The 17,485-nt window shown below is 51.4% G+C and overlaps 2 protein-coding genes across 6 annotated transcripts; one reads left to right on the top strand and one right to left on the bottom strand.

Annotated features, from left to right (window-relative positions):
• The first annotated feature begins 993 nt into the window (after nt 1-993).
• Nucleotides 994-11,712, top strand: PIAS3 (protein inhibitor of activated STAT 3). The gene is made up of 14 exons (XM_004026489.5): nt 994-1,257; nt 3,221-3,638; nt 3,796-3,880; nt 4,109-4,159; nt 4,401-4,491; nt 5,350-5,484; nt 5,667-5,772; nt 6,344-6,417; nt 6,566-6,726; nt 9,084-9,217; nt 9,298-9,466; nt 9,651-9,784; nt 9,968-10,005; nt 10,525-11,712. Exons 1-14 carry the CDS (start codon nt 1,234-1,236, stop codon nt 10,789-10,791), a joined length of 1,887 nt encoding a protein of 628 aa, XP_004026538.4. The 5' UTR covers nt 994-1,233; the 3' UTR covers nt 10,792-11,712.
• On the bottom strand, nt 11,280-17,425 carry NUDT17 (nudix hydrolase 17). 5 transcript variants are annotated; one of them, XM_004026491.5, is made up of 8 exons: nt 14,444-17,425; nt 14,080-14,263; nt 13,820-13,845; nt 13,588-13,680; nt 12,888-12,986; nt 12,517-12,653; nt 11,970-12,122; nt 11,280-11,857 (listed from the first exon to the last, which is right to left on the bottom strand). In XM_004026491.5, the coding sequence occupies exons 1-8, from the start codon at nt 14,633-14,635 to the stop codon at nt 11,755-11,757; spliced, it is 987 nt and encodes a 328-aa protein (XP_004026540.1). In that variant the 5' UTR covers nt 14,636-17,425; the 3' UTR covers nt 11,280-11,754. The 5 variants fall into 5 exon arrangements, with proteins under 5 accessions (XP_004026540.1, XP_055212925.1, XP_063553395.1 ...); XM_055356950.2 differs by having other exon boundaries at nt 14,588-17,425; XM_063697325.1 differs by having other exon boundaries at nt 11,712-11,857; nt 12,627-12,653.
• Nucleotides 17,426-17,485: the final 60 nt, after the last annotated feature.

Genomic DNA, 17,485 nt, shown 5'->3' with positions numbered 1-17,485 from the left:
AGGTATGGGGGCTCTGGTGGAGGTATTCTGCACGTGTATCTAGGGTAGTTACTGTTAGGTACACTTTGGATTCAGTACCCCAGGCTTTGCCCTAGGGAGGGACAGTTGTCATTTCAAGGAAGATGCTTTATACTGTCAGATACCTGGTTCACACCGGCTTAGCAGCAGTGTGCCACCACCCCAATCCCATACATAAGCGTGAGGGGTCACAGAGGTAGTGAGAATGATGGGATCCAAGGATCTCGTCTCGCCAGATCCACTCACACCAGGAGTTAATCTCTCCAACGTCGGGCTCTGAGTCCCTCCCTCTCTCGCCCGAGCTCCGCCCCCCTTCCCTCTCGGCGGTCCTGGCGGGCTTCCCCTGGAGGGGGCGGCCCCAGCCCGAGCGCTAGGCCGGGCGGAGCTCCGGCCCGGGCGGAGCCGCGGCCGCCGCGTCCGGCTGCTGGACCGAACTTCTGCCGTGCGGACAGCAGGAGCGGCGCCGAGCCCCATTCCCCCACCTCTCCAGCCCGCCCTCTGAGCCTCCCGAGCCCTCTCTCCATTTCCCACAATTGTGCTGGTAAGTCCCGCTCCCCGCACCAAACTTTTTTTTGCTGCCGAGTTTGAGTCCTACGATCGGACCACGAGCTGCACTGTAGTTGGTGTATGGGGGAGGAGGAGAGGGTGAATTACTGAATGCCGACTCCACGGCTTCCCTAAGATGGATCAGCGCTCGCCCATTTCCCGAGTTGGAAGACCTCTCGATTTTAGTTGATTAAACTTATGTAGAGATGGAGATGAGGGTTTGCGCTCCAACTTCGCTACCCCCTCCCCCATTTCTCTGAGCTCTAGCAGTTCCCGATACTTTCCCTCCATCTTTCAAGTATCTTTGGCTCCCTAAAAGCTTGTCCCCTCCCAACTCTGCCGTGGCAAAGCCCCCCTCCACCAGGCACTTCGGGCCCGCCTCCTCCCCGTTGCCCTAGGGACCCCGCGATCTTGGGGGCCATACACTCCCTCCGGGTCTACGCGTCCTGCCAACCGGCCGCAGACGTGTAGTTGCTGGGTCGGCTGTGGAGGGAGGGGCTCAGGCTGGGGCTTGTCCGAAGCCAGGCGGGCGGGGCCGGGAAGGGGAGGTATAGGGGGCCGGACGGGGCGGAGCAGGCGGCATTTGCGGCCGGCGCCAGGGTGGAGAGTTGTGCGCCGGTCCCTGGGCCTGAGCTCCGGCTCCGGCTGGGGCGCCTGCGATGTCTCAAGATGGCGGAGCTGGGCGAATTAAAGGTACCGGCCCCCTCCCCCCATCCCCATCTGGACTCAGCCCGGCGGTACGCCGTGTCCGGGAAGCGACCGAGACTGGGTGCCGGGGCTCGGGTGGGCGCCGACGACGTGGCAGGCACGAGCTGCTGAGGATGGGAGAGAAGTGGCTGAGAGCGAGGAAGGGGCTGCGGCGGGGCTCCGGGGGCGGGGCTGCGGGGCAGATGTAGGGGTGGGGCCGAGGGGAATTGCAGCTGTTGGGGGCTGAGGCGCAGGGGGCGGGGACGAGGGGTAGAAGTCGGATTTAGTAGTAGGGGCAGTTGTTGGGGTAGGGCCAGGGGGAAAAGCTGCTGTAGAGGCACTGGGGTCGAGTCGATCAAGGCCAACAGATGCAACAGTAGGGGGGCACATTGCAGGGATGGGACCGCGGGGCAGACGTAGGGGAGGCTCCGGGGGAAAGGCAGCTGAGAGGATAGGGTCTTTGGGGCTACTCTCGGGATCCGAGCTTTGGGAAATACCAGTAGGCTGCTGAGATGCAGGGGGCGGGGCTGTGCGGGCCGATACCTCGAGGGGTGGGGCAGAAGCATCCTGGAGGCTCAGAGGAAGGTCCTGCCTTAGTGAATCGCGGTGTTTGGGAAGAGGCAGAGGCATGTGAAACTATGGGATAGAAAGGTGGGAAGTTATAGGGAAAGCTAATGGAGAAAAAAAGACAGGACAGAGGAGATAAGGATGGGGAGAAAGAGGAGCAAGTTTCTCATCACATTCCATAAAAGGGGTCCAAGACAAAGCCTCCTATGAGAAGAATTGTGTAGGGCTAGCAAGCCCTGCACATGACAGGATCTCCTAGAGATTCACAGAAGGGAGTCTTCTAAGGAGAGCGCTCCCCTCCTGCTACATAGAGTTTGGAGGGTGACCACATCTGAGGACATCTCATAGAACCTCAAACTACCGAGTTCATCCGCCTGCCTCCTGGTTTTCTTCTGCCCTTTGAAATGGGAGCTATGGTCCTGGGCAGGCTGGAGGTCTAGCCACTGGGCCCAGCTACCTTCAGGGGATTTGCGATTCTGTGCCCTGACTCAGAGGCTTTTCCTTCATCCACCCAGGGTCTCTGTTTAGAGCTCTGCCCTCTCCTCTTCCACCCCTATAGGGGGGCGCTGTAAGTTGTAGAGGAGTATTAATTTCTCTGTGTAGGAGAGATGCCAGATTATGGTTCCTGGCAGATAGAGTAAACAGGCAGGATACTTGGACTCAGTGATTCACTGTTAATCTCCCCGACCCAAGTTTTGGTCCTGTTTCCCTTCCAGAAAAATAGGACTAAGTTGTGGGGAGGGGGTGGTTATATAAACGATTCCAAGAAAGGATCTGGGGAAGTTATGAGCATTGAACCCTGACCTGAAAACCCTGGCCACAGAAGCTTCAGAGGCTTGGGGGAAATAGCCGAGGTGAATTAAGGTGGTTGGGAGGGGTGGGCTGAAGGGCACAATCCTCCAGCCACCTAGCCCCTTTCTTCCCCATGGGGCTGTCTGGCTTGAATCCTCTTGTCTCTCCCTCCTTCTCCCTGTCTCCTATCCTGTTCCCAGGAGGCTGGGATGGGTTTGAGAGTCTGAGAAAGGGCAAGAGAGGAGATAAGCAGCTTAAAGGGGAGTCCAGGGATGGAGGCGGGAGGCTGTATGGACTCGGAGGTGTGTCTGAGGGTGGCTTGCTGTCTGCCATTCCCTGCCCCACTCTGGCTGCTTCCAGGCCTGGGGAAATAGTGTTGCTCAAGCTCGGGGGTGGTGGTGATGATGCTGACCTGATGGTTGCTAAAGTGGGACTGAGATGTCCCTTTGGATAGGTCGACTACCTGGCAGTAATCCACTAGCTGGGAAGCATCATCTTTCCCATCAGTGCTGGAGAGAAAGGCACTGCCCACCTGGTAGCTCAGCCCATGTCTTGGCAGGGCAGGCCTGTGCAAGGGAGGATGCTCAAGCTTCTCTGTTCTTCTCCACAGCACATGGTGATGAGTTTCCGGGTGTCTGAGCTCCAGGTGCTTCTTGGCTTTGCTGGCCGGAACAAGAGTGGACGGAAGCACGAGCTCCTGGCCAAGGCTCTGCACCTCCTGAAGTCCAGCTGTGCCCCTAGTGTCCAGATGAAGATCAAAGAGCTTTACCGACGACGCTTTCCCCGGAAGACCCTGGGGCCCTCTGATCTCTCCCTTCTCTCTTTGCCCCCTGGCACCTCTCCTGTAGGCTCCCCTGGTCCTCTAGCTCCCATTCCCCCAACCCTGTTGGCCCCTGGCACCCTGCTGGGCCCCAAGCGTGAGGTAGACATGCACCCCCCTCTGCCCCAGCCTGTGCACCCTGATGTCACCATGAAACCATTGCCCTTCTATGAAGTCTATGGGGAGCTCATCCGGCCCACCACCCTTGGTATGGCTCTTTGTGGTCCCTTAGTTTTCTGGACTCCCTACCTGTTCCCCAAACATTTCTTAGGCTTTAGTCCTATGGGATCAGCTACCTGGGATGGGGGCGATTTCTGTGGCTGCCTGTGCATGGGCTTGGAATAACTGCCCCTTTGTATCCTCAGCATCCACTTCTAGCCAGCGGTTTGAGGAAGCGCACTTTACCTTTGCCCTCACACCCCAGCAAGTGCAGCAGATTCTTACATCCAGGTACATCTCTTCCAGTCTTCCTGCCTCATCCCTGGTCTCTGCTTTCTGACTTTCTTCTCTTCTGCCCTGCGCTCTTCCCTATCCCTCCTCCTATACCTACTTGTCTCTTGTTCTTCTGTGTGTCTCTTCTCTATCTCCTGGACATCTAACTTTCAGCCTTTCTGTGCATTCACCCTTGCCCTCTGGGGGCTACGTGCTGACATCTCTTCATCTCCCTCCCTGTTACAGAGAGGTTCTTCCAGGAGCCAAATGTGATTATACCATACAGGTGCAGCTAAGGTGAGTTCATCCTCCCTGCCTATCCTGGGTACCCACTGGGGGTGGGAGTGAAGTAGGGGTATGACAGATACCCTTACGAGATGTCCCTGCTCTGCCACTGCCTACTGCAGCCCTGCGACTCTTGTTGGATGCTGAGGGCTTCAGGCATCTATGACTGATTTTCTGGGGTTCCCTGTCTCTCTGCCAGATTCAAGTTAAGAAGTTTCTTCCCACTCTTTCTTCCTTTCTCATCTCTTACCAGGTTCTGTCTCTGTGAGACCAGCTGCCCCCAGGAAGATTATTTTCCCCCCAACCTCTTTGTCAAGGTCAATGGGAAACTGTGCCCCCTGCCGGTAAATGCTCTCCCCTTCTTCTGTCAGTAATCCCTTACCGTTTCAGTTCATAAATAGTAACTACAAACCTATTCTGAAAGAGACATGCCTAGCACAGTGCGTGGCACATAGTAGGTGCTCAGTTTACTGACTGAATCAATATAATCTCAAGAGTATTAAGATAGGGCTGAACAAAGGTTTTGTGAGAACTCGGAGGAGGACATTAGTTCAACCCGAGATGTAAGAAAGACTTCTTTTTTGTTTTTTTTTTTGAGACAGAGTCACTCGCTCTGTCACTCAGGCTGGAGTGCAATGGCGCAATCTCTGCTCACTGCAACCTCTGCCTCCCTAGTTCAAGCAGTTCTCTTGCCTCAGCCTCCCAAGTAGCTGGGATTACAGGTGCCCACCACCCTGCCCGGCTAATTTTTGTATTTTTAGTAGAGACGGAGTTTTACCATGTTAGCTAGGCTGGTCTCGAACTCCTGACCTCAGGTGATCCGCCCACCTCGGCTTCCTAAAGTGCTGGGATTACAGGCATGAGCCAGTACACCGGGCCAGAAAGACTTGACCCCAGAGCTGAGAGTTAGAAAAGGTGAGGCATCCTTATTCCTCCTCCTCAGGGACTCAGTGAGTGGGTTCCTTTTTTCTCAATCAATAAATAAGCTCTCCTTTCTCCCCAGGAGTGAACCCCACACATAACCCTAGACAGTGCTCCAGTTTTGTGAGCCACTGAATGGGCCTCCATCCCCTTGGTCAGTGAGTGAGCGAGTTGGCCTTCCCTCCAGGGATTGAATAACCCGAGACAAGATATCTTTTGTTGAAAGAGCAGAGCCCCTTCCCAGAGCCACTTCTCCACTGACCAATCCCTCCCTTCTCCAGGGTTACCTTCCCCCAACCAAGAATGGGGCCGAGCCCAAGAGGCCCAGCCGCCCCATCAACATCACACCCCTGGCTCGACTCTCAGCCACTGTTCCCAACACCATTGTGGTCAATTGGTCATCTGAGTTCGGACGGGTGAGCACAGCTAAAGCAGGTGCCTGGAAAAGCCTGCTGAGGGTGAAGGGGAACCATCCAGTGTCCTGGGTTGGGGAAGCATTTTCCTCTTTATGAGTCTGTCTCTGGTCCTCATGGAACAAAAGTGGGCAGTGGTGGTATGAGAAGCAGAGGCTAATTGTCTACCCCCTGCCTCCAAGTAGAATTACTCCTTGTCTGTGTACCTGGTGAGGCAGTTGACTGCAGGAACCCTTCTACAAAAACTCAGAGCAAAGGGTATCCGGAACCCAGACCACTCGCGGGCACTGAGTGAGTAACATCTTTCCTCTCTCCCTCACCTGATCTGGATTCAAGTCTTCCTGGCCCTCCAGCCTTCATAATTAAACCCATACCTCTTTTTTGACAACTTACTCCCCTTCTCACATGAACCCCAACCCTCCCCCTCTACCCCTGACCAGTCTTCCAGTCTTTATAGTTGAAGTTGGACCACTCCCAGGCACCCTTGAATTTCCAATCATGTATCTGCTTTGCACCTCACAGTCCCTAACTCCAGCCCTGCTAGAATATGGGCTCTCCGGACTGGAAAGAATCTTAGGGGTCCTCTAATCTAACCCTCACATGATGCTTCAACTCCTCCAGATCATCTCTAACATAGCCAGAGTGTCACGCTATGTTTAAGCATCTTCAGGGATGGGAAAATCCCCCACACCCAGCCTTCATCATCCATATCCCAGACCACTTCCATGTGACGTCCCACTGGCCCCCAAAGACGCTCCACCCAGCAGTCTCTCAGCCAGAGCCATCTGTTCCTGGCCTTACCAACTCCTGGGCTTCCTCCAGCCTTGCTGACCCCATGGCTCTGGCCTCACTTTTGTTTCAGTCAAGGAGAAATTGACTGCTGACCCTGACAGTGAGGTGGCCACTACAAGTCTCCGGGTGTCACTCATGTGCCCGGTGGGTAAAAGGGGAGAAGGGAACAGGGTGGGAAGGGAGTTGGGTTTAGCCTGTGGACTTTGATGAGGGTCCCTAGGGATACTGGAGTGAAGTTTTCTGGGATGAAACCAGAGTAGGGCCTCTGACAAGAGAACTTGCTTCTCCTCAGCTAGGGAAGATGCGCCTGACGGTCCCTTGTCGTGCCCTCACCTGCGCCCACCTGCAGAGCTTCGATGCTGCCCTTTATCTACAGATGAATGAGAAGAAGCCTACATGGACATGTCCTGTGTGTGACAAGAAGGCTCCCTATGAATCTCTTATCATTGATGGGTAGGGCCATTTTGCTTCTTCTTACCTAGGACATCCACTAGAACCTCTTTTCTTGGTTATTTCTTTTTCTTTTTCTTTTCTTTTTTTTTTTTTTGAGATGGAATCTTACTCTGTTCCCCAGGCTGGAGTGCAGTGGCACAATCTTGGCTCACTGCAACCTCCACCTCCCGGGTTCAGGCGATACTTCTGCCTCAGCCTCCTGAGTAGCTGGGATTACAGGCACACGCCACCATGCCTGGCTAATTTTTGTATTTTTAGTAAAGACTGGGTTTCACCATGTTGGCCAGGCTGGTCTTGAACTCCTGACCTCAGGTGATCTGCCCACCTCAGCCTCCTAAAGTGCTGGGATTACAGGCATGAGACAACATGCCCAGCCTATAATATTTCTTTTTTCTTTTAGCCACCACCTCCTTCAGGGTTTTTAATTCATATGGCTTACTTCCCCTCACATGAACTGCAATTCTCACCTTATCTATCCCTTTTACCAGTCTGTGTGTGTGTGTGTGTATGTGCATGTGTGTGGAGGGGGAGGGCAACATTAAGGACTTAGTATATACAAGGCATCTTGCTGAGCAGTTTGCATGAGTTATCTCATTGAATCCTCACAATAACCCTATGGACTCGGCTCCTACCTGTAATTCCAACACTGGAAGGCTGAGATGGGAAGATCATTTGAGGCTAGGAGTTTGAGACCAGCCTGGGCAACATAGTAGACCCTCTCTCTATAAAAAATTAAAAAAATTAGCCAGGCATGTTATAATAGCTCATGACTGTAGTCTTAGCTGCTCAGGAGGCTGAGGCAGGAGGATGGCTTGAACCCAGGAGTTTGAGGCTGCAGTGAGCTATGATTGCATTACTGCACCCCAGCCTGGGCAACAGATTGAGACCCTGTCTCAAAAAAAAGAAATAATCCTATGATTGGCTAGTGACACTCACCCAGAAAAAAAAAAGAGAAAAAAAAAAAACGCTATGAGATAGGCAGTATCATTACACATGAGGAAACTGAGGCCGAGAGAGATTGAGCCTTGCTCAAGGTTATATTGTTAAGTGGCAGAGCCAGTGTACTGAACTGTCATAATATATCACCTATAACAACTACCTGACTTCCCACTGAGCATTGCAATAAGGTTCTTTTGAGGGCCTGGATGTTCTAATCTTTTGATCTTGCTAGTCTTAACCTCTTTGTGGAATCTACATTATGGTTCCTGTTCCCAGTGCTCCCCCACTTTTTGTTTGTTTGTTTGTTTTTGAGACAGGGTCTCGTTCTGTTGCCCAGACTGGAGTATAGTAGCACAATCATAGCTCACTGCACCCTCGACCTCCTGGCCTCAAGTGATCCTCCCACCTTGGCCTCCCAAAGTGCTGGGATTGCAGGCATGAGCTACCATGCCTGGCCCCTAGTGCCTTTATTTATTTATTTTTACACAAGTGTTTAGAAAGCCAAAGACCCAGTGCCTTTTGAGATGGTTTATGGACTTCTGTGTCTCTGCTCCTTTTGTTCCTTATACTACACGTAAGTGCTCAGATTTTTTTTTTTTTTTTTTTTTTGAGACGGTGTTTCACTCTGTCACCCAGGCTGGAGTGGTATGGCACAGTCTCGTGATCTCGGCTCATGCAACCTCTGCCTCCTGGGTTCAAGCGATTCTCCTGCCTCAGCCTCCTGAGTAGCTGGGATTACAGGCATGCGCCGCCACATCCGGCTAATTTTGTATTTTTGGTAGACATGGGGTTTCACCATGTTGGCCAGGCTGGTCTTGAACTCCTGACCTCAGGTGATCCACCCGCCTCAGTCTCCGAAAGTGTGATTATAGGCGTGAGCCACCACGCCGGCGTTTTTTTTGTTGTTGTTTTTTTTGAGGCAGAGCCTTGCTCTGTTGCCCAGGGTGGAGAACAGTGGTGTGGTCTAGGCTCACTGCAACCTCTGCCTCCTGGGTTCAAGCGGTTCTCGTGCCTCAGCCTCCTAAGTAGCTGGGATTATAGGCATGTGCCACCACACCTGGCTAATTTTTGTATTTTTAGTAGAGATGAGGTTTCACCATGTTGGCCAGGCTGGTCTTGAACTCCCAGCCTCAAGTGATTCACCTGCCTGTACCTCCCAAAGTGCTGGGATTAAAGGCATGAGCCACTGCACCCGGCCTCAGATTGTATTTATTTTAAAACCTATTACTTACTTTGCAAAGCTCTTTTACATACCTTGTGTTATTTGATGCCAACAACTCAGAGCGGTCCAGTAGGATGGATAATGTCCTTATTTTACAGATGAGGAAACTGAGATACAGGAAGGTGAGTTACAGAACTCTGGCTACTGTTCTGCTCATCTCCCAGCCCCATGAATTCTCATCTCTCTCTTCCCCCAGTTTATTTATGGAGATTCTTAGTTCCTGTTCAGATTGTGATGAGATCCAATTCATGGAAGATGGATCCTGGTGCCCAATGAAACCCAAGAAGGAGGCATCTGAGGTTTGCCCCCCGCCAGGGTATGGGCTGGATGGTGAGTGACCCCCTGTTCCCCAGCTAAGCTAAATCTTGGATGGCCTCTTCTCTGAGACGTAGTCTTCTTAATACCCGCAGGCCTCCAGTACAGCCCAGTCCAGGAGGGAAATCCATCAGAGAATAAGAAGAAGGTTGAAGTTATTGACTTGACAATAGAAAGCTCATCAGATGAGGAGGATCTGCCCCCTACCAAGAAGCACTGTTCTGTCACCTCAGCTGCCATCCCGGCCCTACCTGGAAGCAAAGGGTATGAGAAAATAGGCTGAATCTACAGCAAAACGGACAGGGGAAGAAGTCAGGATTGCTTTCTGATCATTGGACAAAGCCTGGGGCAAGAGAAATGTGGAGGGGACAGAGAGGGAACCTGGGGACCTGAGCTGGGTGAGGGCATCTGTGGTTTGCTGGCTGCCTCAGCTCCTCTCTACCCACAGAGTCCTGACATCTGGCCACCAGCCATCCTCAGTGCTAAGGAGCCCTGCTATGGGCACGTTGGGTGGGGATTTCCTGTCCAGTCTCCCACTACATGAGTACCCACCTGCCTTCCCACTGGGAGCCGACATCCAAGGTATGACATGGATCATAAGATGGACCCTGCACTGCCACACCCTCCCCAGAGCTACATCAGAACCCCTGTTCCTTCTCAAAGCCTCCTGCTTCTCCTGCAAGGGGCCACAGTCCAAAGTGCTTTGTCTTTTGGTGGTAAAGGGGTCAGATAGGAGGTTAATTTTGATTTTTCTTTTCCTGCCAGGTTTAGATTTATTTTCATTTCTTCAGACAGAGAGTCAGGTAAGTGGTTCTTTCTTCAGAAGGTCTCAGATCTCTGAAGCTTCCTTTCTAGACACTGATGGGGCCCCTCCCTCTCTTGTGATCTCTGGGGATGTAAATCTGCTTTCCCGTGAGGGCAGTGGGGTGTAGGTATCTTATTACCTCCTCAGCCCCACTGGTAGTTCCTGAGATTCCTACTTAGGCCTCCTTCCTAGATCCCCTGTTACTTTTCTGCCCTGGCCTACTCACCCCTACCCCCGTGTGCACTTAGAGCACCATGCCTGCTCTAACCGGACATTCCACACATTTCAGACGCCCACAAAGCCAAGAACCTAACAAGTTGGAGGAGCTCTCTCAAGGCAGGGAAAGGGGAAGGGTGTAGGGAAGTAGGGGAAAGAGGGAGAGGCTCTCCTGCTTCTCAAGAGAATACCTTCGGATCCACAGGGGTTGATTGCTCTCATACGGCATTTCTGAGATGAGTGACTGGGAGGTGGGGAAGTCAGGATTGAGATCTTAAACTATGCCCTTGATTCTTCCTAGCACTATGGCCCCTCTGTCATCACCTCACTAGATGAACAGGATGCCCTTGGCCACTTCTTCCAGTACCGAGGGACCCCTTCTCACTTTCTGGGCCCACTGGCCCCCACGCTGGGGAGCTCCCACCGCAGCGCCACTCCGGCGCCCCCTCCTGGCCGTGTCAGCAGCATTGTGGCCCCTGGGGGGGCCTTGAGGGAGGGGCATGGAGGACCCCTGCCCTCAGGTCCCTCTTTGACTGGCTGTCGGTCAGACATCATTTCCCTGGACTGAGTTCCCTGGATTATGGAAACTTCGCTGTCCCCCAACACTGAGCAAGTATGCTGTGGAGTCCCAACCCCAGCTACTCTGATCCCTCTGGGGGCTCTGGCCAAGGGCCAGACAGACCTTCACAGATGCCTACTTTTGGCCTCATCTCTGCCCTGACAAGGCCAGCACCCAAAGGGTTAATATTTAACCTCTTTTTAAGGACACTGGGGTCTGTTTCTGGAAATGTTCTTTAGATGGTGGCACATTCCTTTGGGTATGTTAACCTAGGCAGTGAGAGGCAAATGGGATGGTATGTGAGCTGGGAGAAGGGCTGAACCCTCAGCCTTGACTATGTCTAGAGCCTCTTGGGGAAGGGGCACCTCTCTTGAACCCCAAATGCTCTCTCTTCTTATCACCCAAACCCATGGCTCTATTTCTTCTTCACATCCATTGTCTCTTCATGTCCATTCCATTCCCTTCGGCCAGACAGGTGGAAAAACTGAGACAGGCAGTTTCAGAGATGGACAGAGAACTTTATTTTGGATTGTGGATGTGGAATTTTTTGTACATAAATAAGAAAAACCAAAATACTCCAAAGATGACTTCCCCTGCCTCCTACTCCAGTATGACAGAGGAGGATGTAAGGCCTTAGCCATGATCCCCAGGGGTTTGGGAGTCAGGCCCGGCCTATTGCCTGGGTCTCTCTCTATTTATATATTTAAGTTCACAGTGTTTCTTATTCCACCCTAAGCTTCTAGAGGCTCATGGCCCTGTAGTTAGGCCTGGCTCATTCTGCACCTTTCCAGGGAGGTGGAAGGACCCTGTGCCCTCCTTCCCAATCTTCTTTTTCAGGCTCGCCAAGGCCTAGGACCTATGTTGTAATTTTACTTTTTATTTCTAAAGTTGTAGTGAAGCTGTCACCCATAATAAAGGTTGTGAATGTTCTGTGAGTGTCATGGAGATGGGCTAGGGAGGGGATTCTACACTTCACTTTCCAGACCCCTGGTTTGGGGGAAGAGGGTCCATGTTCCATTCTTCCTTTGCTGGCCCTGGGTCCAGGTGAGCTGCACTTTTACACGGTGGGGGTGTTCTATGGAGGAATTCCAAGAGAGGTTGTCCTTCCCTCCTTTCCCCCGTGCCCGTAAAAACTAGACCATTCCAGCCCAGTACTGTGGAGCTCTCCAGTCCTTTTTCACTTTTACCTGCCCAGATGTTGCAGCCAGAGCTTGAGGGCAAACTTGGTTCCAGTGCTGACTCTCTCTTTGTCCTCTGCCATGGTTGGGATCATCCGCAGGAGGGTGGACATGGGCAGGACCAGAGGTCGGGCTTTTCCATCCTCCTCTAGTTCCACTGCACTGCATGGTGACAACTCCTGTTGGGGCTGTGCCTTGTAGCTTACAAAGAACTTACATATATGTTAGGTCCCCGAATCCTCCCAAAACTACCACAGGAGGTGGGTGGGTGTTGACCTCATTTGCAGAAAGGAAGCAGGTTCAAGGAGGGTTAAATGACTTGCCCCTGTGTTAGAACTGACACTTAGACCTTCAGTGCTAGCCAGTTAGAGCAAGAATCTTTGGGGTTTGATGGTCAGTGTCTTAGATTTCATGTACCTTCTTAATTATCAGCTGACCCACTCTCCTTAAATCTCCCCCACAACACAAAATTCCATCCTGAGGACAGGATAGATGCTGAACTTCTCAACATGAATATGTTGGTGTATTAGAGGCTGAGGGAGAAGCTCTTGCTTACAGGACAGAGGGTGGTAGGTCCTGGGGGAGAAGTCTGGGTGTCTCTGTCCCATCCTCTGTGGCAGCCACTGCAGCAGCTACATCTGGTGTCAGCCACGTAAGGGCGCTCACCTCACTTGGGTTTGGTTGGATCCGGGCCTGGGGTCAGACATGGTGACCCCTCAGTCATTGCCTCTCCCTGGGCTGCCTGTTCGTGATCAAAACCTACCCGCAGGTTTCATGGAGAAAGGCAGGAGCAAGGGGAAAGGGTATTGCATATTCTTCGTTATCTCTGACTACCCCTGCCACCCCCGCCCAGCTCCTAATCACAGTCAGAACCAGGTTGCTTGGGCTCCCCTGAGCCCCGTTTCCTTCCCTCACTGCCAGCCCTACCTGCAACTGCTGCTGTGATTCCTGGGAGATCACGAGTAGATACAGAACAATGTGATGGTATTTGGGTAAACCCCAGCTCAGCCTAGGAGGGTAGGCAGACTAGGAAAAGAAAACAGCAAAAGTGAGAACTTTCTGTCACTTTTTTTTTTTTTTTTTTAAGACGGAGTTTCGCTCTTGTCGCCCAGGCTGGCGTGCAATGGCGTGATCTTGGCTCACTGCAACCTCTGCCTCCTGGGTTCAAGCAATTCTCCAGCCTCAGCCTCCAGAGTAGCTGGGATTACAGGCGCCTGCCACCACGCCCAGCTAATTTTTGTATTTTTAGTAGAGACGGGGTTTTGCCATGTTGTCCAGGCTGGTCTCAAACTTCTGACCTCAGGTGATCCGCCCACCTCAGCCTCCCAAAGTGTTGGGATTACAGGCGTGAGCCACCGCACCCGGCCTTTTCTGTCACTTTTTGAGACTTTGTTAATACAGCTTTAGGGTGAAACAAAATGGTGGCCAAAAGCTGAGGGCGTGGATGGTACAGATGACACAACAGGGACATGGATGAGGGTTATGGATTTGGGGACTCCAGCCCACTTATGTGCTATTGTTTCCCTTGTAGCCAAGGCAGGTAGGGGCTGATCTATGGACTTTGGTGGTTAGTTGTTGAGGTCTCTTGGTTAAATATGGAGGAGCTTCTCCCAGCTCCTTGTCTCACCTCCCATAAACCCAGAGGGACCCAAGAGAACTGGCCCTGGGGCAGGTGTAGTCCACTCTCCTCCCAAAGTTCTCGAAGCCCTCCGTCCAGCAGCTGGGAGTCAGAGAAGACACATCAGAGGGGCCAGTGCCTGACTCTTCCAAGTCCTTTTGCTTGCTCCTCCCTCAGCCCACACCCAAGGTGGTCCCAGGCATGGGTCTCTTGGCTCAGGTTGGATCAGCTGACTGGTTACCTCCTCCTCAAGTTCCACGTGCCCACCTGCAACAACAGTGGGGCCAGTAGGTGAATGGTGGTGGTCTTGGCCAGGGAGCCCCCACTCACTGTTGACACTCCTCCCCTCCAGTGGACACAGAGGGAGTTGCAGTCCCTTGTGACTATGAACATGCCACATTTTGGGGCCCACTTTATCCTTCTGAGACTGGGAAAAACATTGTTGCGGGGAAAGGGCAAATTTCTTCTCTGTACTTGGGGCCTTGTCCCCAGAATACTCACCCGGGGGTACCCAGAGGTTGGGGGAAACGCTGAGGGTGCGTGCCCTTCGGGTTAGCAAGACAGTCTTGTCGCTGGACTGCAGAATGACGGCCACACCCAGGTCCACACCTCGATCTGTGGGCAGCTCAGCCCCAGGGACCCTGGGCCGCTCCTCCAGGGCCGCAAAAGGGCAGAAAGGGGGTCGCTGGCAGAAGGAAGCCAGCTGGGTTAAGGCTTCAGAAGGGCGGCACTAGGTGGGCGTGACTTCCAAAAATGGGGCTACACCGCGCGTTGGGGGCGGGGTCCTCGCCGCCAGTTCCCACCCGATTTCAGTCCCCATCTTCGGCCCTTCACTGCCCCCGCTCTGGGGCCCCCTTCTGCCGACCTGGAGCGGAAGCCTAGCGGAGGCGCCTGGGAAGGGCCTGCTCGAGAGGACAAGCCGTCCTCGCTTCAAGCTGTAGTGAATGGGCCACGTCCCGAGCCCTGGCCCGGCTCCCAGGAGGCCACACACACTCCGTGCGAAGCTCACCGACTCTGGACGCCCGGACAGGAGCAGCTGCACCCGCACCGCGGCCATAACGCGACTCTGGAGTCGCTGCGGCCCGCCTGGCGCCCTCTGGTGGCCTAGCGACGCTTCCCCTCGGAACGTTCCGCGGGGTCGTAGCGGGGTTTCCGAAAGTCCCCGGGGAAATAAGGGCACATCTTTTGAGGATGACCCATGGGTATAATATTAAACCACAAAGAAGAATACCTCTAAATGCTCAGCTCCTATTCCTTCCTATCTTCTGTTTAGGACAATGGCCCCCAGACCGAATGACTTCAGGACCCACATGTTACTTCCAACCAGCCCTAAGCTGAACTGTAAGCATCCTCTACAGCACTATGCACACCTGTTACAGCAGGCATCACTTCGAATTATCTCCAAGCGAAACACACCAAATAACATTTTCGATACCACTTCTCCTTTCACTTCACTCAAATGGCAACCAAGTATGCAGATGCTATCTCCTTAAATTTCCTCAAACCCATGTTCTCTCCAGCCTTCATTCATTGCCCTAGTTTAAGCCTTCCTCGTATTTTGCCTGAAATATTATTGCAAGTCTCCAAATAGTCTTGCCCCTACCAGTTCATTCTCTACAGTGCTGCCAGAGTGATGTTTTGTTTTGAGAGTCTCACTCTACAGCCCAGACTGGAGTGCACTGGCGTGATCCCAGCTCACTGCAACTTCCATCTCCCAGGTTGAAGCGATTCTCGTGCTTTAGCTTCCGAAGTAGTAGCTGGGATTACAGGGCGCCCACCACCACGCGCGGCCTTTTTTTTTTTTTTGAGACGGAGTCTCGCTCTGTCACCCAGGCTGGAGTGCAGTGGCGCCATCTCAGCTCACTGCAACCTCCACCTCCCTGGTTCAAGCGCTTCTCCCGTCTCAGCCTCCTGAGTAGTTGTGATTACAGGTGTGCACTACCACACCTGGCTAATTTTTAAATTTTTTTGTAACGATGAAATCTCACTGTTGCCCAGGCTGTTCTTGAACTCCTGGCTTCAACTGATCCTCCCAGTGTGTTGGGATTACAGGATTTAGGCACCATCAAAATTATTATCTTCTAGCTGTTTTGAAATGTACAGTAAATTAATAACTATGCCACCCTGATCTATCCAACACCAGTCTTACTTCTTCAAACTGTATCTGTGCCCACTAATCAACCTCTCTTCATCCTCCCCATCCTTCCTAGCCTCTGGTAACTACCAATCTATTCTTTATTTTCTTGAGATCCACTTTTTTAGCTCCTATGTGAGACAGAACATGTAGTATTTGTTTCTGTGCTTGGTTTATTTTACTTAACATAATGACCTCCAATTCCATCCATGTTGCTGCCAATGACAGGATTTCATTCATTCTTATGGCTGAATAATACATTTTCTTTAGCCTTTCATCTATTGATGGGCACTTAGGTTGATTCCATGTTTTGGCTATCGTGAATAGTGCTGCAATAAACATGGGAGTGCAGGTATCTTTTTGATACATTGATTTCTTTCCTTTTGGAGATATATATATACCCAGTAGTGGAACTGCTGGAGCATAGTTCTATTTTTAGTTTTTTGAGGAACCTCTGTAGTCTTCCACAGTGGCTGTACCAATTTACATTCCTAACAGTGTACCAGGCAGGGCTCTCCTTTTTCCACATCCTCACTAGCATTCATTCTTTCTTCTTGATAAAAGTAATTAATTGGGGTGAGATGTTATCTCATTGATTTTGATTTCCATTTCTCTGATTAGTGATGTTGAACATTTTTTGATGTATCTGTTGGCCATTTGTGTATCTTCTTTCGAAAACTACCTATTAAGATCTTTTGGCCATTTTTAAGTTGGATTGTTCTTTTTGCTATTGTTTGAGCTCCTTATATATTCTGGTTATGAATCCCTTGTTAAGATAGTTTGCAAATAAAGCATCCTCATCTTTCAAACTATACATTGTCACTCTCTGTTCCCTTCCCTGCCTGACCCTGACCCTTTTCCCTTTCTGGCCTCTCTGTACATAGTGTTTACTCTTCTACTGTAGCACCCCTAATACTTCCTGGTACTTATGTACTTATTTGTCTCCTCCTACTAGACTGTATGCTCAAAATTTATTAATCTTTATATCCCCAAGGCTTACCCCAGTACTTAGCACAAAACAGGTGCTTAGTAAATGATGGTGACTGGCTTGAGGGCAGAGATGGTGTCTTATTTATCTATCTTTGTATGTTGTGTTTAGTATGGTGGCTGGCAATTGTTTGACACTCAAGTGTTTAAACAATTAGAAAACACATTGGTGAGAGAAAACTGAAGATATTATAAAACAACATCTAACTGCTTTAAATGAATTAAAGCTGCTGGGACAAATTATATCCATGATACTGAGAGAGAGTTTAGCGTTGCCAGTTTTAAGGAACCATGGAGAAGAGGAAGGCACTAATTTACTGTGTGCTTACCATATGCCAGGCATTGGGCTAGCTGTTCTACGTACACAGTTTCAGATGTGTTAGAAGCCTGGAGCTGGCAAATGTGGCTTCAGTCCACAGATTCTAGTGTGACTGCTTGGGACAATCTACCTGCTAACCCCGAAAATAATTTTTTCTTCTACTCTGTGATAGTCTTTCACATTCCCTACGCTGTGTGTGTGTGTTAAAAATTACAGTTCATCAGCCTGGGCAACACAGGGAGGCCCTGTCTCTATAAAAAATAAAAAATAAATAAAAAATAGCTGGGTATGTGTGGTGCATGCCTGTAGTCCCAGCTACTCCAGAGGCTGAGGTGGAAGGACTGCTTGAGCTCAGGAGGTCAAGGCTGTAGGGAGCTGTGATTGCGCTATTACACCCCAGCCTGGGTGACAGAGTGAGATCCTGTCTCAACAACAACAAATTATCTATCTATCTATCTATCTATCTA

The sequence above is a fragment of the Gorilla gorilla genome, chromosome 1 (assembly GCF_029281585.2).
Source record: "Gorilla gorilla gorilla isolate KB3781 chromosome 1, NHGRI_mGorGor1-v2.1_pri, whole genome shotgun sequence".
NCBI lineage: Eukaryota > Metazoa > Chordata > Mammalia > Primates > Hominidae > Gorilla > Gorilla gorilla.
The sequence above is the reverse complement of the archived record's forward strand: the minus strand, read 5'-3'. Positions and strand labels throughout refer to the sequence as shown.

Coding starts and splice junctions, on each gene's coding strand:
- NUDT17 (XM_004026491.5), bottom strand. CDS start 14,635: ATGGCCGCGGTGCGGGTGCAGCTGCTCCTGTCCGGGCGTCCAGAGTCG. Junction 13,681..13,819: donor ACGTGGAACTTGAGGAGGAG/GTAACCAGTCAG, acceptor TCTGACTCCCAG/CTGCTGGACGGAGGGCTTCG. Junction 12,987..13,587: donor TCCCTCTGGGTTTATGGGAG/GTGAGACAAGGA, acceptor TTCTTTTCCTAG/TCTGCCTACCCTCCTAGGCT.
- PIAS3 (XM_004026489.5), top strand. CDS start 1,234: ATGGCGGAGCTGGGCGAATTAAAG. Junction 4,160..4,400: donor ACCATACAGGTGCAGCTAAG/GTGAGTTCATCC, acceptor ATCTCTTACCAG/GTTCTGTCTCTGTGAGACCA. Junction 9,785..9,967: donor ACTGGGAGCCGACATCCAAG/GTATGACATGGA, acceptor TTTTCCTGCCAG/GTTTAGATTTATTTTCATTT.